This window comes from Eurytemora carolleeae, unplaced genomic scaffold (genome assembly GCF_000591075.1).
Source record: "Eurytemora carolleeae unplaced genomic scaffold, Eaff_2.0 scaffold322, whole genome shotgun sequence".
In the NCBI taxonomy this organism is placed as follows: Eukaryota; Metazoa; Arthropoda; class Copepoda; order Calanoida; family Temoridae; genus Eurytemora; species Eurytemora carolleeae.
Genome location: NW_019396223.1, coordinates 104,789 through 125,646, shown reverse-complemented (window position 1 = coordinate 125,646; position 20,858 = coordinate 104,789). Strand labels below are relative to the sequence as shown.

Here is a 20,858-nt window from a genome sequence, read left to right as displayed (position 1 = left end):
GGGGGGGGGGGGGGGGGGGAGCTTTCTTTAAGAGAAACTTATTTCAAGTGACCTTCTAGTAAAAGAGTAAAATTTGAGATTCACGAAGGAACCCTTCAAATATGAAATAAATATCAACTTTTTAAAACTGGTTACTTTCATTTGTTGTTTCTCTGCTAAAATGACTTGAGCATTTCTTGCTTCAGAAATAATGGAGAAATTATCAAAATTAAACAAATTACCAGGAAAACAAAAAATGTTATAGCTTCCACATTATTATCAGAGGTTGCAAGGGTACCGTTGTGAATACTGCATGCCTCTGTTTTTTGCTTTTTCAGGGACTGTACTGTATGCGTATTTTTAAATGATACTCCATGCAAAGATAACAACATGCCCAAATGCATTGTTGGATTAAGTATGAATTATACATTATACATCCATGTTTATAATTTAAAATAAGGATTGTTTCAACTGTAGTTTTTGCAAAGGTACTGTTGTGAATCGGCCATGTAAACCTTTAAATGTAAAAATATTAAATTTTACATTTAAAATATCATTTAGTATCTAGCTCTCCTTAAGTTTCTTACAAATAGATGCTATTCGATTCGATGCAAAACTTAATAACTGCCCTGAAAGATGTTTAAAGTTGAATAAACAAGTCTAAATCCCCTTTTCCCTTCATCTCTTTTACATCACTTTATACTCCTCACATCCCTCTTTCCCCCTCCCTCAATCCCTCCTTCAAAACCCCCTTCCTACCCCCCTCCATACACTTTTTTCCTTTTATTTTAAAAAGATGATAACTTAATAAGTTCAAAGAAATCTGAATTATATTCAATTTTTAATATTTGCTGAACAAAATCATTTTAATAACCTAGCCGGCCATAAAATGCAGAATTTAAAAATCTGAGAATACTGGAATATTTGGCAAGAATGAATGGTGAAAAAAAATTCAAACACCTATACAGTCTTCTCATATCTTAAAAAGATCATCTTAAAAATATTTGAATAAGATAGAATAGAGACTAAGTTGAAAAATAATAAAATGTCAATTGAATCGGAAATATCAGGCAAAATTTAAAAGAATTTCAGGTGACTAGATTTTTAGCATTTGATCCTAAATAAGAGCTCAGGAAAAAAACATTTTCATTTTGATTTGAAATGGACAAAATTATTACAAAAAATCCAGTTCCTAGATTATCAAAACCAATCGTAGAAAGAGTATGTGTACATGAATATTGATTATGAACAAAATATAACCCCCCCCCCCATGTACCTGGCCAAAATAATCTTGATGACCAAGTATACATGAAGTACGTACAAATTACAATGTACAATGTACATGAATATTGATTATGAAAAGCATCCCTCTCTACCTGGCAGAGATAATCTTGATGACCAAGTATACATGAAGTACGTACAAATTACAATGTACAATGTCCATGAATATTGATTATGAAAAACACCCCTCTCAACCTGGCAGAGATAATCTTGATGACCAAGTATACATGAAGTACGTACAAATTACAATGTACAATGTACATGAATATTGATTATAAAAAACACCCCTCTCTACCTGGCAGAGATAATCTTGATGATCAGATATCCATGAAGTACGTACAAATTACAATGTACAATGTACATGAGTATTGATTATGAAAAACACCCCTCTCTACCTGGCAGAGATAATCTTGATCACCAAGTATACATGAAGTACGTACTAATTACAATGTAAAATGTCCATGAATATTGATTATGAAAAACACCCCTCTCTACCTGGCAGAGATAATCTTGATGATCAGATATCCATGAAGGAACACTTGCTGTTCCTCACCCATGTGAGAGAATATTGATTGCCCTCGAGATAAACCTGGAAAAAATGTAAAATCAATCATAAAACTCAGAATGTCCCGATATTTCAGATATTGAGTTTTTTTTGTTGCCTATTCATATGTTTGACATCCAATACTGAAAATACAACACCCTCCCCCCCTCCTGAAATACAACACCCGAACTCTAAAGCAAATATGAAATATAAATTTTCCAGTAACATCATGCATTATATATATTACTGATAGATTTGAACCATTAGTTAATCTGACTTCATCATATTTGAAATCTTAAGGAAAATGATTAAGCATGCAAAGTTCTATTGTAAAAGCAGTGCTAGATAGTAATCCAGCCACCAACCCCTCTCTCCCCCTGAACTATGTTAACAACTGTTGAGTGCTTAAAAAAAACTCTTATTTATTATCTTTTTATTGCACCAAAACAATTTTTAGCCTTCTTAGAGAAATGATATTACACATCAATTTTTTACTTTTAAAGGTGAGGAGATACCTTTGAAATTTCTTAGTATACTGCCAATATAACTTAATAATTTTTGGCATGCAAATATATATTTAAAGTAGGTTAACAAACGTCTTGTGCAGAGTTTAGATAAATCTAAATAAAATGTAGTTTTAATAAATATTCAACTACTATTTATTTAAAACATGTTTGCAAGGTTGAACTATAGTAGGGATCTCATGTGTTTTGCAAGAATGTCTCAAACTTGTGAGTGTGCATCTTTGAAGTTTAACCGTTATAAAATTTTTGCGCTATCTTCGAGTTTTAATGATTCATAAACTGTAACTAAAAGCTTGGAAAATATGAGGGAAATTCAATATTTCAAATTTATTTTCTGTCAAACATTAATAAGTTTTATCAGGTGTCGATGATTTATAAAAAGGAGAACTAAAGCTTTTCAGGGCTAGGAGTAGAATAAATAAGATATAAAATCCTGACATTTTTGCACTACCTTAAAATCCCGAAATTTTGTTAAATTTTTTTTTTTGGAAATTTCATGTACTTAAGATTAAAAACAAAAGCTTAGTCCTGACCACAATTGAGGCTCCAAGTTTAAAAAATATACCAACATTTTAAACCAAAAGTAGAGGCACAATCTATTTCTGTCTTGTCTGTTAAAAAAGGAAAACATATTGAGAAAGTAATAGAATATTAAAAACAGAAGTTTCATTTGTCAGAAATTTAAAATCTTCACAACTCACAATTCCTTTAATTTAGTCTGAATAATTCTAGATATGATTTTTACTTATAATAAGGTCTTCTAGCTTAAGCAAGAACAGAAATAGAACTGTCAGTTCTCTCTTAGTTTAAGATCAACAAACAAGGAAAGCTTTCAATGGGGACTAGGATGCAGGGGACTTCTTTCAAAATGATAAAACCTTCTGAAAAAGTAAAATTGTTTTGATGTGTTGATTAAATCATTTGGATTTAAATTAAATTAATAATGCAGCTCTGAAATCATACTCTGTGATATGTAATATGTGAGATGAGATCTGCAAGAAGCCCCATTTTGTGCAAACCAGACCGCATACAGGAATATCCGACCTGTACCGGTAAGAAAAATCCTGTAACCGAACTATAAAAGCACTGTTTCTAGTTTGGGTAAATTAAAGATTGCCTGTTCAGATTCACTAGAAAATGGCTACAGTAAGAAGCAAAAAAAAAACTATAACTACAAATTCCATTGTCTTCAAAATATATGTAATTCCAGTGAGAGCAGAACTAGGAAGTTAACATTTCATTGGAATTCATGTACAGTAGGAGAATTGATTCATGTACAGTAGGAGAATTGATTCATGTACAGTAGGAGAATTGATTTTTAAGGACAATATTCAACGGGACTGTAAGCATAATTTCAAGCGACTTGAAGCAAAGACGGCAATATCGATTTACAACGGTACCCTTGACATCTTCATCTGATTAAAATGGAGTATGTCGTTTTACTGATTTTAAAACTGTTTCTTTAGAAAAAATTTATCTTTTTCACTTATGCAGAGAACCCACTAATTCATATTTGATCAGACAAAGCTTTCAAGGGTACCAATGTAAATTGGGTAATGCCATATTTGCTTGGAGGGACACTAAAGATTACGATTACAGTCCCTTTAATATTGAAAACCAGGGGCAAAATTCCCGGTTGGAGCAGGAGGGCTGTATCTGAGCAATCACAATCCGCTAACGGTTTGTTTACCCTATAACCCTGTAAGATACGGATTCGCATCCTGAATTCTTCCTGTAAAAAAATGAATTCAAATCCAAAAGTAATTTTAAAAAGTTTTTTCTTCAGTTTTTGCTATTTTTTTATGCGGAAACTAAATAAAGCATCCAATGATTGGAAAGGTATAAGGGATGTCTCATTGGTTGACACTAAAAATGCGTGTTTTCTGAGCAAAATGTTTTTGTGGAAGTTTCGTCATTTCTTTGGACCCCCATATTTATGCAGATTCTAATCATACCCACTGGCTAAAGGTTCCGGGTTACTGAAATAGAATGAAAAATAAATTTTATCTTTTAATTCTATGCTGAATAATTGTAAAAAAAAATGGACCGAAATAGTAAGATAAAACAGTCAATTTCCCCGAATCATTTTCTGACATGTATCAAGAAATGTTTAAAATTTTATTAATATAAGATACGGGAATGATCTGAACCCCCCCCCACCCCTACCCCATCTTGGAGAGCCTGAACACCGCAATCGAGGCTAACGTCACTGAGCTCCTGCATAAATAATCGACCAAAAGCACTAGAACAAAGCAATAGCAAGAAAGTTTGATAATTATTTTACATTAAATTTGTTTTATAAATCTTCTATATAATAAAGCTGGACCGAATTGGCAGAATTTTTTTGAGGAAACTCAATTTTTTTTCATAATTCAAATTTTTTTTTTTTAAGTCATAAAATTCTACGGGCAGCCAGGCACTAGAGCTAGTGTTATATAAAAAACGTAAAGAAACAAGCAGGACAAGCTAAGAAGAGTACCTAGGTGATCAAGTACTTTGAACAGAAGGTCCGAAAAAAATTAATAAATGTGTCACATGCGTAAATTAACTACCACTGAATTAAACTGATATTTTTTATATTCTACACCCTTCAGTTACTCATCATGCATTCCCCATTTGTGCAAGCAGTGTCAATCAAGCAAGTGCTTGAAACTAAGGTACCTTTCATGTTACTTAGATATACTTCACTTTATACTTGACGGTTAGTTAATCTACTTCAGAGCACTAGAAGTATAAAATAAATAATCCCAAATATATGAACTTATGTAGATAAGACAGAAAATTGACAGATAAGAAAATGGGTTATTCTGATGATTTTGTGTCAAATCTATGTTAGTTCAAATATCTATGCAAAAAATTGTTACTCACACCCTTAGCATTATAATTTGTAAACTTAAGAGAATTAATTTTAGATATTAATCTTAAATAATTAAAGAAAGGATATTTGTAATTCCAAGGTGGTTGAAAAATATTAAACATACAAGATAATTGTGATGCCCAAGGGGCAAACAGAAATTATCTATTATAAAATGTCATTTGGAAATGTGCCCTTTGAGAAATAGTTTTAAAAATTCCAAATTTGTTAGTGAACATTAAAGATGGGCATCGTTTTTGTAAACATTAGAGATGGGCATTGTTTTCGTGAATATTAGAGATGGGCATCGTTTTTGTGAACAAACCAAATTATTCAGAACAAAAAAAATTTTGAATAAACAATGGTGTCGGTCAGAAAAAAAACCATGGACAAATAACTCAGATCGTTCAGAGAAATGAAAAAAAATATCATTTTATTAAATAAAACGAAACAAAAACCATTCAAAATTGTTTTTAAGAACTTGAAAAACTATCGTTTTTTTTCTAAACAAACGAATTTTCAAAAGATTTTAGAAAAATTATTCTTTTTACTGAGCGCATGATTTTTTTGGAACAAACTTTTTAAAACCTAATTCTTTTACGACTATTTAACAAAAAATTTTACTGAACGATTTTATTGAACGATCGTTTAGTGAGAAAACGAACAAAATAGATAGAAAATTAACAATAATTTTAAGAACTTTTTTTAACTATTGAAAAAAAAAATTCAAATGAAAAAAGCCATACACGCTCATCTCTTGTGAACATTTTACTTTTCAACACTTCTAATGAGAAGAAATTTCATGATGGTAAAGAAAGTAAGAAAAAACTTTACACATAAATTGTTAAATGTTAACATTTGCATTTGCATTAGGCTCCACAAGTTTTCTTAATATTGAACTGAAAACTTTAGAATGAGATATCCTTAATCACGATCGCTTAATCTGATTATCCTATGTACACACTTCTGATTTTCTTCTTATAATCCTCTTTTTGGATATTTCTACTGTATAAAAGTTATGTTTGATAACAATTACAGATACAATGATATATCGATTTAACTAATATCTGATTGAATCAAAGTCAGCTGTTCACAAGCCGGCTTTTAGAGCATTTAAACAAATATATATTTAATCATGTTAATATGAAATTATTAAAAAACATATTTTAGGACTATTTTCATTTTGAACGTTTGTCTTTATAAACATTAATCCAAAACTTACATTCGTTCAATAGACGTTTAGTTCAATTGATATGACACCAGAAATCAAAACCGGTTTTTCAAAAGTTAAAGAGTACATCTTAACATGACACGCTGATCGGTTAAATTTATAACTGCTTTCCTGGATATTGAATGTGTTTTAAAATAATCTTAGGTTTAGTAAAACCAGGAGTTTAAGCATTAATCTTGATATCCACCATTCTAAAGTTTTCAGCTCTGATTTCACATGAAAAGATAAAACAAAATATTTATCACACAGGGGAAAAAAATTAGGATTAGCATTGTTAAGAAACAGTACTTGAGAAGTGTTCCAACAAAGCTTGGTATATGAAGGGGGGGGGGATGTGTTTTTATGATATATCAAAAGGGTGAAAAATAGGAGTGTTAAATTGAGAACAAATTTTCAACTTTGAACTTTTTAATGGATTGGACTTATTTAGGAAACATGAACAAGTCAAAACTGTTGTGAATATTGAGATCACATCTTAGGCAGTTTTATAGATGGATTTAATTCCTTATCCATATCCCATGGGAATCATACCCTGCAGGGATGACGCTAATACAAGGGTAAAATATCAAACATACTCCACAAAAGAGTTAAGACCTTTGATATCTTATTGGTAAGTGATTAAAGCTTTTTAGATATTAAACACTTAGATCATTTTTTAAAAAGTGAACAGTAAAAATTAATTCATTCATTTGATACCTGTAATAAATTTATTTCAAAGTTGCCAACTTTTGCGAAACGCAAAAAAAGTTAAAGACATTTTTAAAAGATAAATCAGTTTCCGCGCATTTTATCAAAATAGAACTTATTTGTTTGGAAACTTTTTGTTTGTGTGTGAAGAATTGAAGTTATAGACTTAGGAATAATAACTTTAAATATACTAATTGATAAACTAAACACCTGTTCTAAAATACCTAATTATCTCTATGCATGTTTGTGAGTCACTATTTGATCTACATCTGAGTACTTAATTAATTTACCTTATCCAATAATATTATGCTTAGGAAAATTAAAGATTTTAATTAGTAAACCATTAATGGTCACCCATAGAAAAAATAAAAAATAAAAAAACGACGCAGGAGTAAAAGTTTAAAGTAGAAAACCATTCAAGGTTAGGTAGAATATAGGGATTTGGAGCAAGATAAAAAAGGTTTTAAGAGACAAGGATTGTTTGTGGGGTTGCATTCAGAAAAAAATATTAGAATAAAATACAATTTGTGTGTATTAAATCTAAAAAAAACCACATACTAAATGTGTATCATGCACTAATGCAACTTTTTTTAATGTGTTTAACAAAATATAATGGTGTTCTTAATCTAAATGCAACCCCTAACCCATAAATCCATTCAAGCTTTATAAGTATTAATCCTACCTCGATCAACGTTATCTCCCATAGAAGACACTGCTTTCTTAGCATCCTTGGTCAACTTCTTTAGAAAACTCATTTTTAATTCTAATACATCTGAAAACAATTAAACATCAGTAAATTTTCTAGCAAATTAATAATATGGTAAGACGAATTTGCCTAATGTTTAATTAGACCAGTAGTCCCTTAGATATTCATACTGCAATAAGCATTATCAAAGTCGATAATTAAAACTACATGTAAATATTTTCAGAAATCAGTCACCTCCAGATTTTTTATTCCCCCAAATATTAGTTTAGTCACAAATGAAAACTTTTTATTTTCTATTTTAAAAACTTTTCAAAATGTTCTGTTTCATGTGAAAATATTAAGAAAAATCTATGTGTTAATATCATTTATATCAGCAGATTTAGTTAGACTGAAGTATTCTTGCATGACTATGATTGTAAGTAGAATATCAGGCAATTATTCCTGGCTAGGATTAGAAGGACAAGCATTTACATAATCTGGAGAATTTTCCAAGAATACAAAGTAAATATTGAATACTAGGCCTTCAGGGCGCTTCTTTTATTTAAATTGTGAACATGTTCTCTTTGTGCACATTTTAAAACAAAGAAAAAAACAAATTTCGCGGATTTTTAAAAAGAAACTCGCGGATTTTCTATATTTTAAAAAATTTTACAAAAATAAAATTTGTTTAAATACAAATTTTTAAATTTTTATACTTCATAAACCTTCCCTGGGGTCATGTGATGTCCCACAAAAAAATTTGGGCCTTATCGGTTCAGCCATTTTGATGTTTATTGGATTCAAACAAACAGACACCCAGACAAGCCAAATTTATACTTAAATAGATACCTGAACATATCTGAACAATAAATCTTTTAATGAAAGGACCTTCAGTGAGTACAATTAGTGACTTCAAACTTATGACCATAAATTCATAGTTTACCATGTTTAATTCTAAAATATGGAAAAGGCTTTTAATAAAACTTTGGATTATTCAGAAATAACAAATTATTAACAGATTATTTATATCATATTGTGAAAAGAATTGTATGAAAAAAACCTTATTTTAGAGTATTTTGACAAAATAGTTAAGACTGTCAAAACAGAGCACTTTAAAACAGTAAAACTGCCTAATTATATAGACTAACGACCTAGAGTAATCAAAATGAGACGTGTGGGATGCTAACATATGTAGAAGAGAAATTATTCTTATTTAGGGGAAATTTTTCCAGAACAGCAACAGTTGATTCTTAACCTGGTTCTAGTTAACACTTAAACAAACAACCAAATTAATAATCATGAAGCTCTTGAAACTTTTGCTGCCCCTTCTCCTTATTGCATCAGTGTCTGCTTTCTCCATCTTTGGATCTGTAAATGAGGAAGTGAATGAGGTTGCTGATGCTGAGACTGATGAGGTAGAAGCAGTTGAACTCTTTGAAGAAGATGATCTTGGAGATGAAACAGAAGAAGATGAAACTGAAGAGAATGAAACTGAAGAAGATGATACTGAAGAAGGTGAAACAGAGGAAGATGAGACCGTAAAAGATGAGGATGAGGAGGAAGAGGAAGAAGAAGAGGAAGAAATTAAGACTGAGGCTCTAGAATCAGACAATGAGGATGATGAAGATGAAGATGAGTATGATGAAGAGTTATCAGAGGAGGAGGAGGAGGAGGAGGAGGAAGAAGTAGAGACTGCAACTTTGGATGATGAGGATTATTATGATGATTATTATTATGATGAAGAAGATTAAGAAGATTTTTAATATTAGAATCGCTATGATTACTATTATGATTAGGTTAACCACCTAAATATGTATATAATTTTTTATTTTAAATTGGAATTTTAATCTAAATTCTTTAATAAATGTTTTTCTTTCATATTCTTATATTTTCTCTTCTATCCTTGCCTAATACCCATGTCACATAAATCTACAGAACTAGACAATTGTCAATTTAATGAGTTCTTATCAATTAATACATTTAATTTGAAGTGATGTTTACTAAGAGCTACAGGAAATATAAAGACCCTAAAATGGACCTACCATGAGAAAGAACTAATGTACCCCATTCACTCCAGTCCCACTCCTTCACCATCCACAACTATCTCCATGTTCCACTTGTTATCATAAATCAAAAAATTGATTTATGTCCTATTAAACCTCTCTCTTATTAATTACAGCTGTATTAGATTTGTTTTAATTGTTTCAGAATTAGTTAAGAATCAGCCAAAAATACCTCCTGTACTAGAACAGTAATTCTATGAGTTCATGAATTTAAAGTATCAAGTTAAAATCTTACAAAAAAGTGTAGTAAGAGCTGTAAATAATAAGAATTTCAAATCACATAGTAATCCTTTTTCTCTCTCAGCTTAAGATTTTTAAATTGATGATATCTATATTTTTAATAAATTTACAATAGTAAACACCCTTCTTCATTTGCAAATTTGTTTAAATCATTGATGGATCCAGTGGACATTAAAACGAAAAAAATCTCTTAATAGGTTTAAAAGTACACTAAAGACATATTTTTTTGAGAAACTAATGAGTTTTCTTGCTTCAAATTAAAATGTCTTGCAAGTAAATAAGTATTGAAAATAATTGATTTTCTCTGCTTTAGCTGTGAATTGGAAAGATGTTAGTTTTCTATTCATAATTTTGCAGAGCTATGTTGATGAATACTATTCTAATCTTCTCCCCTTTTCTAGGACATGCAAACTATTTACTAAAATCAACAGTACGCCATATTTTTCATTTTTCCTTCTCCTCCTATTCTTATTTTCTTTGATTTAAACTTTTTGTAATTTTTTAAAAACATCCCTATCATCTAGATAAGTCCTGACTAATGTTTAGTATGTTTGTTTCATAATACTTTTTTTAAAAGTTTGTCAATGCCCCAAAAAAAGTTTTTACATCAGGTTAAACAAATATAGGGATTAAAAAATTTGAATTTGTAGCAAAGATTTAACTACTTTGTTCAAATTTTTCAATTAAAAAACTTTAAATTTAAATGATCCTTCCAGATTATTTGTCTTAGTATATCATCATACCTTGTTTAATTAAGAATTTAAATGAACATTAGCTTACAGTTTTAACCAGAAACTTCTGAAATAGGAAGAAGACTTTTAGACATTAGTTATGACTTAATATTCAAATGAACATAAGACACAGCAATTGTGCAGTGTAAACAGACCAATATCACTATATAAGTGATTAAATATTTTACTAGTAAAACTATTTGCTTTTTACAGTAATACAATTCTTAAGCACTTAAGATACCCTTGAAGAAGAAGTTAGAAAGACAGTTCCTCATCTTATTCAGTTTATTGAATGTTAAAACACTTTAGAGAAAGTGCATGTTTTGGAAACACACTGGAGCCAGGAATTAAAAAAAAGTAAGTTAGTCCAAAAAACTCATTTCTTTCCCTCCAGGAACTCTGTGAAAACAAAGGAAAAAAATTATCATTTAACATGGAAAGTTCATATTCTCCTGTGCCACGTTGAACCTTTTGTATTATCTCATAAATGTGGTTTGGGTAGATATGCTGAACAGGTTGGAGAATCAATTCATGCTAAATTCAAACCAACTTGGTCACAATATAACAGGGCAGAAGGGCATACAGAGCAGGGAGATAAATTGCTGTCAGCTGTAAAACAGTTTGGAGGAAGAAGAATCAATTAACTTGATTATTTGTAACCTAAACAGCCACTATTTAATATGGAAATATATAATTTTAACATATTTTAATATTTTATTTACCATCAAGCTCTCTTCTTAAGATGTGGAATAACCTGCCTCTTGACTTAAAAGAAGCAACTCTCTAAGTATATTTAAAAATAGACTACTAAATTCTCTTTTTGAAAATTACAGGACAATGTGTTATAAACCGAATTGCTATTCATGTAAAACTAATTAGATATGTTTTAATATGCTTTGATATTTGTTGTTTACATGTCGAAAATTACTTTAAACTCTAGTTATTCGAATTAATGTATAAACTATTTTGCATAAGATAAATTCGCACCCTGATCTCTCATCACTCTCCTTAAATCTATTTAATTGAAATGTTTTGTTATTATTACCAAAATTAGGTGGAAAAAATAATCAAAACAGCCAAGAGCTATTTTCCACCTAATTGCTTTATACTTGTACTGTTAATATAATCATCAATTTGTAATTGTAAACTATATCTGTATACAGATACATTTATTTTAACTTTATCTTATCTTATCTAATTAGACCAAATTTTCAGAGAAAATCCGCGAAATTTAAAAATGTTTTTTTTGCATGTCAAACGGAATTTTAGATTTTGAAAATCATTTAATATGACTTTCATAACCATTAGGAATTGATAAAAATAAATTTTGATCTTGAGACACAACTTTTAGCCTGGCAGTCTATTTGGTCAACTGCACTGTGGAGACCCACACATACAAATTTTAAAAATAATACACAAAAACCATAATATTAGGACTAAAACCCTATGCTGTTATTGATATCAGAAGAAAATCATAAACTTTGCGCATCATGGGGCTAAAAATCATAATATCCATATTTTTTAACATAACTTTCAACAAACTTTTTAAAAAAAGCTGTTGTGCATGTAACCCCTGATACCGGAGTGGGTATATTTGGTCAAATTACATTTTGTGAATTTACATTTCGTCAACTTACATTTCGTCAATTTAAATTTAATCAACCTTACGTTTGGTCAATTACTACATTTGATCAACTGTTACCAAACGTCAACTGATACATTTCATCCCACTACATTTGGTCAACTGATACAAACACATGTAAATTTGGTCAATTTTGTGTCTACATTTTACATATATTTAGATATCGCTTATATTACAATTGTTCAAATAAAAGTACAAATAAAACTGACAAATAAAAGCCATCAGAGTTGTTAAGTCTCCTCTGAGACCAAACATGAAATCTTTGCATGCAGGTAGCTCATGTATAGTGTTCCATCTACCATTCCATGACTCACTTCATTATTTGTGGTGTAGATTCTTGTACTCAAAGTTCTGACAATCTACCAAAATGTTCTTTTTCCTGTTGGACAAGATGAAATTAGCCCGAGCCTAGTTTTCCATGTTGAATATGAGAACTTACTGAAATCTCAAGATTTGCAATGTTGTGTGCCAATATTCATGGATTTGTTCTACTGATACTCAAGCTGGGATTGGGAATCATGCTTTTAAATATGAAAGTTGACCAAATTTTAGCCCGTTGTCACAGTTGTTGACTAAATGTATTAGTTGACAAAATATAAAATTGACGAAATGTAAATTGCCCAATGTAGTAATTGATGAAATGTAAGTTGACCAAATGTAAATTGACAAAATGTATTCACTCCCTCATACCAGGGGTGGTAGAAGAATTCCATTTGTATATATTATTATTTATAAATATTATTACATACTCCTTTTTTAAAGAACATAAGGGAACATTATAAAGTATATTCAATTCAATTCAAGAAGCTAGGGAAGTCCCACGGGATCCTTGATCTAAATGGGGTACTTAATTCAAGAATCATCCTTATAAATATAAAATAAGATAAGATTAGGGAAGGATCTGAAAAACTTCAAGAGCTTCAAGATTTTGGATTTGGTCATTTGTTACTGAGTAACAAGGATCAGGTTATTAGTAAACCAATGCTTAACTGCAATTCTTCTCTAAATATGTATATATATATATAATACCTCAATTTCTCTCTGCTACATGTGTTACCTTTATTCACATCATAAGGGTCTAGTCCCAATATAATTTCTCTAATGAAAAGTCATTTTTCATCAAATCAAGTGAATATCTGAAAGAGAACCAGAAGTGAACCCACAGACTGCCTTCAGTGCGGCACATTACCTTTAGAGTCAATTATAAATTTTAATACTTTGCACACAACAGCCCCCCCACCCCCCAAATAAAAGAAAAAATAAAGAAAAACAGGTTTTTTGTTGAGTAAATTATATATTATTTTAACTAAATAGTCCAATTCCTCATAAAATCATAAAACTCAACCTCCTACACCATAACAGTTGAGGTTTTTTTATTTGAGGCTATGAATAAATTTGTCATAAAACAACAAGAAATAACCTAGTATTGGCTAATTTTTTCTGTACAGGTATTTTTATTGAATAGCATTAAATATAAGTGTTCTAGCATCTTCTCAATTAATAGAAGAAAAAAAATCCACATCCTTTAAAATCTTTAAGATGAACAACTGATAATCTTCTACGCAGAGAAAAAACACTTGGCTTATCATAACCCTGATCTAAATACCTAACTATAGTAATTAAAATGAGACGTGGAACTTATGATGTGGAGGAAGGAAACATCTGTTCCTTAAGAAAGCTATCCTTATATATCAGCCACTCAATCAGATTAGCATCAGTTTAGTTTTAACCTGATATTGTTACACAGTAATCAAATCAGACATCATGAAGCTCTTGAAGTTTTTGTTGCCTCTTCTCCTGGTTGCATCTGTCTCTGCTTTCTCCATCTTTGGATCTGTAAATCAGGAAGCCAATGAGGTTGCTGATGCTAAAATTGATGAGGTAGAAGCAGTTGAACTCTTTGAAGAGGAAGATCTTGAAGATGAAACTGAAGAAGATGAAACTGAAGAAGATGAAACTGAAGAAGATGAAACAGAGGAGGATGAAACTGAGGAAGATGAAACTGAGGAAGATGAAACAGTAGAAGAAGAGGATGACGAGGAAGAGGAGGAAGCTGATGAGGAAGAAGAAGAGTATGAGGAAGAGGAAGAAATTGAGACTGAGGCTCTAGAATCAGAAGATGATGATGAGGAGGAGGATGAAGAAGATGAGGAATCTGATGAGGATGAGTATGATGAAGAGTCATCTGAGGAGTATGATGAGGAGGAAGAAGTAGAGACTGCAGCTTTGGATGATGAAGACTATTATGATGATTATTATTATGATGAAGATGATGAAGATTTTTAGATAATTAAGATTAATTTTTCAATAGCCACAATGCTTTAAACATTTAACTTTTAAATTTCAATTAGTTTAGATTGATCAAATAAACAGTTTACTTTTAAATCTTACTACTTATCAACATGATATTTTCAATTCACATTAGGATTACATCAAAACCTTCATTTAATCAACATTATCTTGATTATGGTGATTTATTTTCTTTTACGCAATTTAAGCACTCAATTTCCTGGATTTGTAAATATACCAAATTAAATGACATATTTTTGTATTATCAATAATACATATTCAAATAAGATAATGATAAGGTTAATGTAATTAATAGTGATGACAACATAGAAGATAAAACATTCCCGACAAAAAAAGAAATTAGTTCAAAACAAACATGAAGATAATGCTCAATTGTTGTGTAGTTCTATACTTAGGTTTAAGACTTACATGTAATATCAAAAATTAAAGTAAATTAGTCTTTTTAAGAAATAAAAATATTAGAAATGGATGGATTAGATGAAACATCTGTTAGAAGGGAGCATCTATCAGGGTTATTATCAGATTTACATGTAGCATTAAAATCTGGAGCTAGTGTCCGAAAAAATGCAAGTGACATTGTTTATGTAGTGCAAAGGTGCAAAATAGTTAAAAGATTATGACAAACTAAAAATAGAAAATATTTACTATTTCAATTGAGGACAATGAGCTCTTTAAGTTAATCATGGTAATAAAACATTAAATCTTAATGGGCTGATCAAAACACATCCTGCCATCCTTAACCACTCATCAAAATTTAACAAAAACTCCCCTAGCTATTCCTTCCCAGTGTACTTATTACCCTAAAAGTCACTTGTTTACAACAAAATATCCATGTTTTGACCTACTTTTTCATAACTGAACACAAACAGATCCATTTATCAAGAGGAGTCAAGATTTCAGGATGTTGTCAAGTAACCAATTTTTTTTAATTATAGCCCCCATCCCTCCTTACTTCCAACTTTAATGATTAAATGTAAATTAGAATGTTTCCTGTTTTAAAAATTTATCCCATATCATTTATTTCTCCCAAAAAGCAGCAATTCAGCGAACAAAATAATTTTTTCTTTGAATTACAAAAAAACATTTGATGTACAGAATACTTTAAATCATCACTTTCTATGCAAAAAATATTATCTATTAACAGTTATTTAATATAGGATTCTTTCATTTATGTTTGTATTAATGAGAGAGGGAGAGGAGTAGAGGGGAGAAAGCATAAAATAATCTGATATCAAATAAGTTTAGCAAGAAAAGTAATACAAGTTTACACAAATTGCATTTCTTGCTTGTATTACAACTAGGCCCAGTTAACGCTTTTAATTTTGTATGACTAATAATTTAACCTAAATTGTAAGAATAGATGGTATTAACTTCTATATTAGATGGTGCACTTAATGAAAGGTTCTTAGTATTTTAATTCATGTTATATTAGGCATATAAACAGCTGTCACTATTTACGGCAACATGACAACATTTTATTTTTAAGCTTTCAGGATTAGATAAATTATTCTTTATTAGCTTCATACCATCAATTTAATCTGGATTCACCAGAAGAAGAAAAAATGTTCAATTAGAATAAAAATGGGAAGAAGGAGAAATGATTTTTTGATGGGAAATTTTATCAAGTACAATAATATACTAGGAATAATTTACCAACTGCTGTACAGTGTACATCCCTTCAATCCTCTTAAGGATATTTAAATGTTAAATAAATCGTATACTAGGACAGACCCGCGGCCTGAAATATTGAAAATTACGTTTAAATTTCTAAAATCTGGAAGATTTGAACGTTGAATTTTAAATCATATCATATTTTTGACATTCAATTTTAGTGATAAATATGGGATTTGAAGATTTAAGAATATGTTCACTAAAGAAGTGCAATGAATCATAGCCGAGATTTTTTATATTTATACGATTAGTACTTGATATTCAAATATATAATAGATGTTGAAATATCAAAATTAATATATTAAATTTTTAATTATTTAGCCAGAGCTGAAAACTTCAAAATGGTGGATATTGAGATCAATGCTTGATATCCTCTTTTTCTTAATCTCCATATTAAATAGTGCTTGTTCACCTCTTGTTATTAATCTCCAGATTAATTAACAGATTGGGATTAAGGATATCCCATTCTAAAGTTTTTAGCTCAGTACGTTTATGAAAGACCAAAAATGCTAAATAAATATTAAATAATTCTCAAAATAATACGCGATTCGTGAATATTGGTATATTCCTAGTATATTGTTGTTACGCAAAAACTAGTTCTCCAGCAGCCCAAAAACGTCACAGCAAAGTGTACGGAAACCCTATTGCCCCCTCCTTCTATTCAATTCTCCTTGAAAATAATAGACCTGTAAAATATAAAGAGGAAGCAGCAGGGAGGGGGGGGGGGAGGCTTAAAGCTAAAAGGGACTGTTAGTGTAATTTCAAACCCTATTCACAGCAGTACACTTATATGCTTTCTCCGATGAAGCATGATCTAGATATCAATGTTAATGATTTTGAAAACTGATTACTTTTCATTGTGGTTTCACAACAAAAGTAACATGCACATTTCTACAGAAAAACGTAGAGAAATTATCAGAATTAAATTCCTTTTCAACCTAGAGAATCAACAATATTTTACACTGACCAGATCAAGGTTTCAAGGGTGCTGGTCTAAATTAATTAATTAATTATAAAGTTGCCATTTGTGAAAAACAATTATTTAGAATGAAATTTAAGGAGTTACAAAGTATTTTCGATTATGAGATCAATGACGTATCCATTTAGGAGCTTATCTCTCTCTCTCTCTCTCTATATATATATATATATATATAGTATTTTCAACTTTTTCAGTTTAAATATACATTTTAGATGTTTAAATATATATTTCTTCCAAGACAAAATGTTTCATGGGTCTAACCCAATCATCAGTTGGAATAAAATATATATATATATTCTATCTATCTATCTATGAATTCCAGATAATTCTAGTTTATTTATAGGAGTGGTAACTCAGCTTTGTTGTATATCAAGTACTATCTATGGAACAAATATGATATAAAGCTGAGCGTTGGAATATATGAAATACATACACAACTTTATTTTGTAGGGAAGAAAGAGAAATGTCAAAAAAAAATCCCAATTACGTGAAATATAAAATATGCAGTTTTCTTTATTTTAAATGTTTTTTTGGAATTTTAGTTTAGTGAATTTTAGTGTAACTGTAGTGTACAGTATACACTAAATATTATGTATATTTATGTACACGGATACATATTTAATAGCTGGCAAAACCGTCCCACTAGCTCAGAGATGTTACTTAAATAAATGCAGTTTTCCCCACGGGTAAAATAGGATAGGATAGGCATGTTCCTCGACATAAGGTAGTTTTCTGCTGAATAGTGGACGATGTAAAATACCACGGGCAACCCCAAGTACAAATGTTAACTAAATAAACTGTACCAGCTATGCGTAGGACAAATATTATGGAATAACTGCCTTATCTTTCCTGAGAGAATACTTCTAGAAAACTTTAAGCTTTACATTATATTCGATGAATCATGGTTCACAATAGGGATGCATGTTAGAGAAATTTACATTTTTTTTCAAATTTAATATTTTACATAAGAAAAATGGGATAAAACGGAAAAGGGGGATTTTATGGCAAATATCTATCACTGTTTTATTTCCAAGCATACTCGATAATATTAGAAAATAGCCTGATAACACAACATAAATAGAAACGAAGAGAGGGGAGGGAGGGGGGAGGAGTTTATTGCCATATCAGACAATTTTGTATAATAGGAAAGAAAAAGAAAAATTTCTGAATACAGAGGAAGGAAGACTGCGTCACTGCAGGCATGACAGCCATAACAGGTTGTATTCACAGGTATCCAAGCCGAATATATATATATATAAGGTAGGCTGCCTAGACAGTAGACTACTGCCTGAGTTGAACTATAGCTTTATTCTGCACTTTGCGTACACTGCATAGTGCACACACCAAGGTAGTTAACAAGGAGTCCAAAAAAAATTAATAATATACCAAAAATAAGTTTTTGATGTCAAGAAAGGGAAAACAAATAAAAAAATTATTATAACTAAAAAGTATTGAAACAAAATAAACAAATAGTTTAAACTATTTATAACACTGTTATTTTGGTTCGCATGTTAAAAAGTTTTTGGGCAAAAATTTTCTCTTTTCGCCTTTTTTAATCTAAAAAGGCTTGAACCTTCTCGATAAAGAGGAAAAAAGTCCAAAAACTTTATAGCACGTCGAGCCAAAATAATAGTCTTATGTGTAATTTTATGAAACTTTTTTTTCTTATTTCAATGGCCATTTCTAGATCAAATAAGCTTTGAAACAAAGAAAAAGTCAAAATATAACGTTGATTTAAAAATCATTTGGGAAATATCCTCAATTTTTTGGAGAAAATCCGGGAACCAATCATAACATTTTAGCACATGTGTTGTAATATTCAGCTAATTTAACTTTATAGCACGAAAATTCCTTTACAGCACGTTCATTATGAAATTCACGATGAAGTGAGGAAGAATGATAAACGTATATATATATATATATATAGTATATATATAGAATATAAAGTATATATATATTTAGTTTCATAAAAAATTTAATAAGGTCATCCCCGACATAAAGCAGCGTCACAAAAATGTTTTTGCTCGTTATTGCAATAACAAACAATGACCCTGTATAAGAGGATTTTTCATGGTCTGTCACAAAGGTTACAGTAAAAAAAAGTCAAATAAATCTTTAAAAATTATGGAAACTATTTCAAATTTTACGTATTTGAGCTTCTTTTTCGAGATTTCTCCCATTTCATTTTTGCTGCTATTTAAACAATTTTCCATTACTGATCAAACTTTCAAAATCCTCAAAACATGTTTTCAACCCTTACTTGATTAGAAAATAAAAACTTTATTCTTTATTTAATTTTCATATTTCTTTTTTTAAGAATATTAGTGTGAGAATATTTATGCGTAATATATATTATATTAATTTTTTAAGGGAACCCAGCTTTGCCTGAAACTAAAATTTCTCTGTAAAAGTAACCCCACTCAAGTTAGAATTGTCAAACCCAGCTCAGAATATTCCCGTGGTTCTGCTAAATTCCCAAGCATAAATTTAAGGCAAATCGGTCAAGGGTTTCATTATGAGTTATGATCGAACATACAAATATACTATAGAAAATAATTTATTTCAAAAATTAAAGGAAAAAGGGGTAGCTAGGGAAAAATTAGGAGCGCCAGAAAATATAAAATCGGGGGGGAACTGGTATGGAAATAGGAACGATCTGTCAGAAAAAGGGGTAAAGGGGGTAAAGGGGCGAAACAGTCGGCATTGTGGGAGAGAGAAAGGGTGCTGAGGTGAATGGGAGTAGATAAAATTGGAATACATTTCTTTCCCAATATTCCTGGTTTGTGGGACGTGCCTTAAACTTTCTAGTGTTTTTTTATCTTGTGCAGAAACTCATCTTTCATCCATCAAACAATTTTTACAACCTTTGATGTTCAAGATCTTTATAATTTTTGTTTTTTTTTAACATTTTTAACCAAATTTTAATCGGTTTTTGAAAAAAAAAGAATTGAGTTAAGGATAAAACAAATATAATAATTTAAACCAGTTCCAATTCTTTCTTAAAAATAAAGCCAATAAAGTCGCGTGGATTTTATTAAAACCTTTATGAGCTGAATAAGCTGAAGTTCGAAAACAAACTCATATTTTATGACAAGGATTAAAAACTGCGTGCTCTAACAACTTAAGTCAGAAAAAAATTTTTTGATTAATAATTTTATCATTTAAATGCCTTACTGAAAATAAAAAGGACTAATGAACATATTTAATAAATTTGAGATTAAGACAAGTTACGTTGAGAAGACCTATAATAAACATTTAACTTTATTCTTAGATCCAAATAAAAAGCTTTAACCAAAGAAATCAAACATTTTTGAAATGTTCAATTTCTGTATTTTCTCTGACTGATTTTTGTGACCACTCCCATTTTAAAATTGTTTGTATTCCTAGAATTTCATAGAAAGCAATAGGTGTGCAACAGGTTGTAAGAAGGCGAGGGG

The 20,858-nt window shown here is 30.1% G+C and overlaps 4 protein-coding genes across 5 annotated transcripts in view; 3 read left to right on the top strand and 1 right to left on the bottom strand.

Moving 5' to 3' along the window:
• The window catches only part of LOC111698596 (phospholipase D alpha 1), a 41,152-nt gene extending 33,259 nt beyond the window's left edge, over nucleotides 1-7,893 (bottom strand). The window contains exons 1-2 of the mRNA XM_023468960.1: nucleotides 7,783-7,893; nucleotides 1,756-1,849 (exon numbers count right to left, since the gene is read on the bottom strand). Of these exons, the coding sequence (XP_023324728.1) occupies nucleotides 1,756-1,849; nucleotides 7,783-7,855 (167 nt within the window). The 5' untranslated portion in view covers nucleotides 7,856-7,893. The remainder of the gene's footprint in view (nucleotides 1-1,755; nucleotides 1,850-7,782) is intronic.
• A 1,190-nt stretch (nucleotides 7,894-9,083) lies between these two features.
• On the top strand, nucleotides 9,084-9,999 carry LOC111698595 (glutamic acid-rich protein). Its single transcript, XM_023468959.1, has 2 exons — nucleotides 9,084-9,470; nucleotides 9,994-9,999. The coding sequence occupies exons 1-2, from the start codon at nucleotides 9,084-9,086 to the stop codon at nucleotides 9,997-9,999; spliced, it is 393 nt and encodes a 130-aa protein (XP_023324727.1).
• Nucleotides 10,000-14,165: 4,166 nt separating this feature from the next.
• Nucleotides 14,166-14,846, top strand: LOC111698608 (glutamic acid-rich protein). The gene has a single exon (XM_023468980.1). It carries the CDS (start codon nucleotides 14,226-14,228, stop codon nucleotides 14,745-14,747), a length of 522 nt encoding a protein of 173 aa, XP_023324748.1. The 5' UTR covers nucleotides 14,166-14,225; the 3' UTR covers nucleotides 14,748-14,846.
• Nucleotides 14,847-18,709: 3,863 nt separating this feature from the next.
• The window catches only part of LOC111698611 (uncharacterized), an 18,345-nt gene continuing 16,196 nt past the window's right edge, over nucleotides 18,710-20,858 (top strand). Inside the window, exon 1 of one of the 2 annotated variants that reach the window (XM_023468981.1) lies at nucleotides 18,710-18,769. The gene's annotated coding sequence lies outside the window, so the exon portion shown is untranslated. The remainder of the gene's footprint in view (nucleotides 18,770-20,858) is intronic. The other variant, XM_023468983.1, reaches the window with a different exon arrangement.

What these genes read in the sequence shown, in the direction of transcription:
- LOC111698608 (XM_023468980.1), top strand. Translation starts at nt 14,226, where the DNA reads ATGAAGCTCTTGAAGTTTTTGTTGCCTCTTCTCCTGGTTGCATCTGTC.
- LOC111698595 (XM_023468959.1), top strand. Translation starts at nt 9,084, where the DNA reads ATGAAGCTCTTGAAACTTTTGCTGCCCCTTCTCCTTATTGCATCAGTG.